Source organism: Pinus tabuliformis, chromosome 6 (assembly GCF_031772625.1).
Source record: "Pinus tabuliformis cultivar Carrire ecotype Pingquan chromosome 6, CPIR1, whole genome shotgun sequence".
Lineage (NCBI taxonomy): Eukaryota > Viridiplantae > Streptophyta > Pinopsida > Pinales > Pinaceae > Pinus > Pinus tabuliformis.
In genome coordinates, this window is record NC_142292.1 from 214,737 (window position 1) to 222,921 (window position 8,185).

The 8,185-nt window shown below is 37.0% G+C and overlaps 1 protein-coding gene across 1 annotated transcript; it reads left to right on the top strand.

Moving 5' to 3' along the window:
- The first annotated feature begins 2,226 nt into the window (after positions 1-2,226).
- Positions 2,227-2,866, top strand: LOC149256895 (uncharacterized). Its single transcript, XM_089397200.1, has 3 exons — positions 2,227-2,371; positions 2,476-2,541; positions 2,626-2,866. The coding sequence occupies exons 1-3, from the start codon at positions 2,227-2,229 to the stop codon at positions 2,736-2,738; spliced, it is 324 nt and encodes a 107-aa protein (XP_089253326.1). The 3' UTR covers positions 2,739-2,866.
- The last annotated feature ends 5,319 nt before the right edge of the window (positions 2,867-8,185 follow it).

Consider the following 8,185-nt stretch of genomic DNA (forward strand, 5'->3'; position numbering starts at 1 on the left):
GGTCAACATGCATAACTAACAAGTTTAAACCACCCTAACCGGAAGCAATTGCTCTACTTATGCAATTAGAAGCATAATCTCCTAAGTGTCACACACGCACCAAAGTTACCACTTGATGCTAGATGCAACAATTATCATAACAATACTATGTGTCCATTTCCGAATAATGACTTCAAGGAGACATTACGAAAATCATTAACAGAAACACACTATAGATATCATTTTCCAACTCCTTAAGCATGGCCAAGGAAATACTCACATGCTCATCGAGCACTATCTAGTCGTCCCCAGACTTAGAGTTTTCTGCAAGATTCTGACACCCAAAGCTTGCGCTATCTGGTCATCACCAGACCTGGCTATTTCTTTTCCATCTCCGTCTGTCCCTACAGCACGGTCTTCTTCCTTCTCCTTGCTTCCTTTTCCTTTGGAAGCATCTATAGCTGGGGAAGGTAGTTTAGAGTTTACTGACAATTGCATTAACACAGGTAGTCTATTTATGAATAATTATCGCATGTAATCATACCAGGAATGGGTCCTCGAAATGTTACCCACTGAACATGCCTCTACCCTTAACTTCACACTAGAATGCAACATGCATAGGAAATTCATCATTCCCATAGTGGAGATAAATTCAACCATCATTAAATCGAGGCTCCAATGATTTTTATCTCTCAACAAGTAATGATTAACACATACCATGCTAATGGATTTCAGATGATTAGAAGGTAATCATCATTAAAACTATTAGGACATAAGCATATACTATTCATCATGCATTCTCATGGTGAATAAAATTAAGAACTCTTCTCATAAACAACTAGAACTATAGCACAGAGAGAGAGAGAATCTTCACACACACATTCCATGCATGTGACATCAATCAACTTCACTTGTTTACGGATTGTAGCAATCTTAGTCCAATTCAATTAATGCATATAAGTTCTATGGGTTAGTCATACAACACTAACCAATCTCAACTACCAATCATCTTCATGCATCCATGACAAGACTGAATCAAAGTTAGTTATGACAATCAAGTCTCGCTGCTTGACTCATTGCATGTTTTCAATATCTAAAGGGGTTCTTCTAATGTCCTTTTTAAAACAATTTTTCATCCTATTCAAGGATGTTCCCCCTGATTTATATTCATGCATTGGCTTATTAAGTTTCGTTCATTGTAATTTCAATCTAGATCAATTTATGCATGGTTGTTATGGCCATATGTGCAAATCAAAAGTTGGTAGTTGGTGGTCACTTCCTCAATGAGTGTTCACTATTGTGCTTAAGTGTAATGAGTGTTCAATTTTGTTTGTAAGTGCGGCAAAAGTTTCATTGTCTTTTATCCTCATCAGGAATCCAATGTTATGAACGTAGTTATGTAACAACTTATTACTTACTTCTCAAAGAAGTTATAAACATGAATCACACCTGTCATGCCAAAAGTAGTGTATGAAATAAATGAATATGCGAATGATTAAACTCATACCTGAGTTAATGCCTACTGATGGCGTACCTCAATATCCTTTCCGCCTACCAATTCCCAAAGGCGCCAGTACTGCAACCTTTAGCTCTGATACCACTTGTCACACCCACTTAAATGTACATACAATTTTTTTAAAAAAATACACGCATAAACATTATAACCATTAAACATTACCACCATTAAGTTCAAGGTTCATCATATTAATAATTCCGTCTTACCTACGCATCTTATACCTTATCATTATGGTGTTACAATTCAACCTTAAGTACTTCATACATCGAAATACTAATGGCATGCATTAAAGAATATATATATACAAATCATTATACAGTTGGCACGCCCTTACATTAACATATATAATCCTTGTCCACATATGTCATTGACTGTGTTTAACTTCGGGTCTCAGTTGTACTTACCACGCGGCTTCTCCCTGTCAGCATTGGGGTTTGGTTTATGTATTGATTATATGTTATAGCTGCCGTAGATGTTTGAACGTTTTGGTATTAATGGGCGTGGCCTTCCATGGTCCCGCCACAGCACTCAACTGGTGACAGCTCTTTCCAGCCTTTACTGTGAACCGTCCTTCCAGGGCAGGTGGCATGGCCTGGTTACTCCAGCCATGTGACACCTTGGGGAAGCCAACATTGATTTCTCCGCCAACAACTCCCGCCATACTTCGACGGTCTAGATCTTTTCTGGAGATCGGAGGGCGGAAATTCTATCAGGGTTTATCGGTGGTATTTATGTGGCCATTCACCGTGTTAGATCATTTGACGTCCGCGGCTAATGCGGCTCGATCACTGCTTCTGCTCAAGTTCGTCTTCCAACCATTCATTGCTGCAACCTGCAGTGCTCCGGAGCTGGGTTTCGTTGCTATGAACCTTACAGGTAATCATGGTGTCTTTTCGTTCCTCAGCTTATGTTTGCTTTAATGGTTAGCTATCTCTGAGTTTTCTTACCGCCATTTACATTTTCTGTCAAGTTTCATACAGTTGTTTGGCTGTGCTCCGGGCGATCTCCATATCGACTTGTGCTGCAACAATCTCCTAACACCCCAGGTAAGGATCCTCGGCGTTTCAGAGTTTATTTGTTTGGAGAATTTCAGGTTTACAGTCACGTAAACCCGGTGTGGTCTCATGCAGATCAGGTTTTCACTGAGGTTTTCCATCCGCTTTCGGCTTCTTTGTTAAGAACCCTCCACAGTTGGCCGCGGCTTAATTTAAGTTGTGAATGTGTCTATCATGTTACAAGTTAATAACTGTAAAGGTTTCTTGGGTTGATTATACCCACCTGTTCTCTTCTTGCTTTGTAAATATATGTATACAAGTAGCCGCCTAGCGGCAGACCTTGGATTCTTGACGGTCTGCATGACCCAGATCTGGCCTTCACGCGCAGATACAGTCATGAACATTTCGGGCTCGTTCCCTTACACAGTGTATTGATATGTTTTAATGATTATTTTTACTGTCGATACAGTTATGAACATTTTACAGCCCTCTGGCATCTTCACTGTTGTATCAGGTTATTTTCGTTTAAAGTCCCTTATGCATGAAGCAGACTTAGGGTTTGTAACTGTACCGCTGTTGTTCTTTGTTGAGCGGATTTTTGCTTTTTCACCTAGTCATTAGTATTATTCTAATGCATGCTATTACAGTTGCATACACAGGTTTGCTATTCAATAGACTTACGTCCCCTGTTTACTCGCATGCACAGTTTCTTTCTCAGATTTAGTATGAGTAAAAGATATTATCAGTTCATGCCCCGACTCGGGTAGCAGAACGTCTCTTATACTGTCTGCATGCTATAAATCTGCACATATATAAATAATTTCCCATAGTAATCGTTAATGTTATAGCATTTGAGCTATGGTTATTCTTCTGTTATCGTTATGGTTTATCGTAGCACACAGTTTGTAGTTTATATGTGTCTGTATACAGGAAATGCTATGTCTCGGGTTTACCATCGGCCAGTAACACAGGCCCAAAGACTTGTTGTCAACCCTTGTCATAAGGTGAGGCTCTTGGGTCTACTGTCCAAAGTTCTCTGTACAGAACCTTCGGTTGGACATGCACGGTTTTTGTGTTAAAATTGTTTTTAACCGACTTATCCTCTCGCTTACAGTCGGCGTCTTTCTTTGTTTCAAAAGATGCAACCCTTACTTGTTTGCAGCCCCGGCATTCCCAGTTTACCAGATATAAAGTTTACTTCCATTTAATAACCCCCTTCTCTAATAACACTGGGGTCGTGACTGCTACACTGTAGCCCGTCCCGAAGCAGGGTTTTCCTAACCCGTGTTCAACTTATTTTTATACTCAGTTTATTATTTCTGTCTGGTACTAACCCAGACTGGTCCACGACAGGACAGTTCTTACTTAGTTTTTCCAAATGCAATATCCATGCTATTTTTCACAGCATTGTTTAGGAAACACATAATCTTTTCCTAATTAAATCACTGTACTTTCCATACACAGTATATAATTTATCAGGGACTACTAGTTTGGAACCGTACCTGATTATCTCTGTCAGGAATGGTTTTGCTCAAACAAAAAGTCACCTGAGCTTTATTTCTGCTCTCCTCCCAGCCATGAGATCCATCCTTCAGACGGAGTTCTCCCCCCGAGCTATCCTGCAGGCCTCCAGCCCTCAACAGGGATTAGTGCACTCCTTGTGCCAGGTTATCTGGTCCTCACCAGACGTAACCTTGTTTTTCTTTTTCTTCTTTGCTCTTGGAGCAAGATTGTCTTTTCTTATGTCTGTCCACACACCCCAGAATTCCCTCAGTCAGGACCTTTTCTCTCCTGAAGGGTAGTTCCATCAGTTATCTCAACTGATCATTTTCTTTAAGATTCACCTCTAAGAGGCTGCCAGCAATTCCAAGAAAATATTTAAATATAATTATCAAATCAGAATTAGTTTGCCACAGTTTTGTTTAAAACATAACAACAACTGTATTAGTCTTTTTACCACAGTAACTTTCAAATTTACATAAATCTAGGGATGTTACAAGAAATTAATATTAAGAAAATAACATAATTGAAGAGAAATATTATGCTAAATTATTATTCATGAAATATCATAATGAGAGAGAATTATTAAGTTAAGAATTTAGCTAGAGAGAAATGATAAGCTGGATGAAAAGGAAAAGAAAGCACAACTAGAGAGAAAGATTTGCTTTAAAGGCGAAAGGAAAGAATTTTTCCTAATTAAAAAGGAAAGCCTAGCTAATTAAAGGAAAAATATGTTGGGAAGAATTATAAAATACCACTAAGGAATACATACGGGTTTGTTGTTTCAAGAGGCAAGAAATTGACCTCTGGGGGAATTACTGGTAGTAACTCATTGGTTGGGAGGAACATGCTCACTCCCATAGGTTTCCCAGGAGACTATTCTATTGAATATCTGAGAAGGAGACTATTCTATTGAATTCTAATTGAAATTAAAGGGATATTACATGTCCACCCATGGTCAACATAGTCATCATGGTTGGCCATGGGCAACCATTACCAAACATGGACAATAATGGTGAATAGTGGTAATTTCTTTCAATCATAACTTATCATATTAAAGTATATGTTGAAGTGGGATGTTACATCTTACTATGTGTGACTGCAACCTTACAAAATTTTCTACCCAAAATTGACTATAATCCAACCCTAGATACCCTTATTTGATCTTTGTGAATGCTTAAAATTATATGTTTGATGGTTGTATGAACTACATATCCTCTTCATGTTTGAGGGTTTCTTCAAGGGATCTATAGATCAAGACAAAACACAAATTCCTTATCAAAGAACAAGCCTACAAACATGTGGCTAGGGTTTCTTCTGCCACTCGTCTTCCTCTAACTAGTGCTATGATACCACTTGTTGGTTTTTAGAATCTGTAAAAACATTTTCAACAAAGAAGTAATGATAGAAAACACTTAAAATTTTATGTGGTAAAACAATGAAAATTTATCAAGAAAATATCCATGAGACAAGGTAAGTCAGCCATGGTTAACCATCATTTTCAACCATGATCAAACATGGAAAGCCATGGTCAGTGGTGGTAAACCATATCAATGATAATCTATCATAGTGAATGGTAAAGTTTTACAAATCATGTTCATCCATGGTCAACATGGTAATCATTGTTGACCATAGTCAGCCATGGTCAACCATTACCAAAGATGGACAATGATTGTCAATAGTGGTAAACCATTTTCAATCATAATCTATCATATTAAAATATATGTTGAAGTGGACTAGCATGATCATCCATAGTCAACTATAGGTTTACCATATTAAACCCTCCTCGACTACAACTTGAACAAATTTACCATAGTCAAGGATAGTCAGCCGTTGTCTACTAATCTTTCCCACACACATTGATCATCAGCTAGCACAACCCCATTAGTAAATTGTGCTTGATATATGCCGATCGACGACATTTTGCACCTTTTATATGCCAATAGACGTATGGAAATTATATCGATCGACGTATATCAACCACATTTACTAATGTGCTTGTGATAGTTTCTATTCATTGAAAAGATAAATCACTTTCTGCAAACACTCACACACAATACACAATCAATGTCCTGTAAAACCTAGTCTTGTCTTCTACATTAGTCCCTGAAGGAGGAGTGAGTTACCATATTGACACTTTTGATTATTGATTTTCATAATTTTATAGAAAGCTCCATTGTTTTTGATGCACGAGCATCTTACCTCCAAATCAAAATAACTTTTGAATAGAATAGTCATTTTCATTTACCAAGGCAGTTGGTTCCCTAATTGAGTGTAATTATTTATTTAATTGTGTTTTCGTATGTTTTCTTAAGAAATGTACACAAGTGATGAAAATGAGGAGTATTGTAGCTAGATCTCTCTTTTAGAATATAGATATCGATAATATTTGAGAGAGTTAGATAGAAATGAGGGAAGTTAGATTGTTGAAAGATTTATGGACCTAGGAATCCTAGAATAGGGGTTTTAGGGGAGGATTTTATGGAACTAAACCATAATATAGTTCGGAATCCTTATGTATAAATATGTAGCTAAAATAAGATCATGTGTTTGTGTGGGGAAAGAGAGAGAACGAAGAGGCTTGAGGAGTCAAGTATTGCTTCAAAGCCAAGAAAGGGCCATGCAATGAAAATATGGCTACAAGGGCCTATGTAAAGTATTTATGTACATATATTAATAGAAGAAACACTTTGATGCAAATGTTTGACCTGCGTGCTGTGATTCTGGCCATTCTCAAAGTCTTTTTACAATACGAAGTTGATTCTGTGTATTATGTTGAATTCAATATATATAGGTTAATTGCAAGTGAATCGAAGATCAGGTGGAATTGCACTAAGAGAAAGTGCCGTCAAAAGTGCGCAGAGGCCAGAGGACTGTTGTTTGAAGCTCAGGTCCATCATTTTTTGTATAGCAAGTTTCATCGAAAGTATGAAACATGGGTACTCCTTGGATGAGGAACTAAATTTTGCATCCAATGAGTACTCCCGATTGAAATTTGGGTAAAGCCTTAGGGAGATGAGTTTAAAATACGAGCTAAAAAAGTAGTTTTATTATTTTATTATGTTTTAATATTTTTACTTTTTTACTCCAAAAATGGTGAATCATCCCCCATGGTTTACATCATCATCTTGAATCCTATTTTTTCTTATAAATTCATTTTAGTTGTACATTTTTCTTAGGAGGCACATTTTAGATCTCAAAATTCCCCTAACGAAAACCCAAAAAGGTTTGAATTCAAAATGTCACGAATTAAGAAAGGAATGATTATGCTAAAAGGACACAATGGAAAATAAGTAAATTAACATAGAATACATTTAAGTTCTATGACAGGCCTCCTAAGTAAAGCTACTCCCTATTCCTCTCTAGAATCAAGAATGAAACCATAAGAATGATAATCTCAACTATGGACATATACAGAGGAGCATGATGGCGTATAACAAGATCAATTTGCAGTGTCCGAAAATAAGAGCAAAGGGTCGAGGGAAATTACATGATAGTTAGTGGCGAAGCAAAACTCCTAGAAACCCTTTGAAAATTTAGTAACCAACCTTTTAAAAATGAGACAAAGTATCAGAATGATTCCTCGTTGGTATACAAGCCACAAACCCCTAAATTTCCTCCAAAAAGAAGCATTGTAATAGTTAGAAATTGTAATGGCGAACCAAGAGATCTAAAAACTAAAATTAGTTCAAGTAAAAAAATGAGAATTGTTGTTTACCTCTACCTCTTATGAAAAATTTCTTGTGTGGATGAAAGACTTCTAAACATATGGAAGAGATATCCAAAAAAAAAATGAATATTGGTATCAAGAACACCTGCCATGATAAAAGGTCAGGGTTTGAAACCCTCATTTAGCCTCTACAGAGAAAAAACCACATTCTTAACAAAATAAATGTTAAAAGGTAAATGAACAAGATAGAGCAACTTTACCCTAGTAGTATACCCTTCTTTTAGTCTCAACCATTGGATGTCCTTGGTGCGTCACAACCATAGAACCTAATCAACATGTGATTAAGGGGAGATGACCTAGGGATAATTTGACAAGCAATAAAAATAACGTCGAGGGGGGTGATAACCCAATGTTCCAAGTTCATATGAGTGTATTCATAGGTGTAATGATCAAATAAGAAAATACTGTATAATGTATATCCTTTGCTAGGATAGTGTAAAGGGGTGTGAATACATATATAATACA

Coding starts and splice junctions, on each gene's coding strand:
- LOC149256895 (XM_089397200.1), top strand. CDS start 2,227: ATGTGGCCATTCACCGTGTTAGATCATTTGACGTCCGCGGCTAATGCG. Junction 2,372..2,475: donor CGTTGCTATGAACCTTACAG/GTAATCATGGTG, acceptor AGTTTCATACAG/TTGTTTGGCTGTGCTCCGGG. Junction 2,542..2,625: donor ACAATCTCCTAACACCCCAG/GTAAGGATCCTC, acceptor GGTCTCATGCAG/ATCAGGTTTTCACTGAGGTT.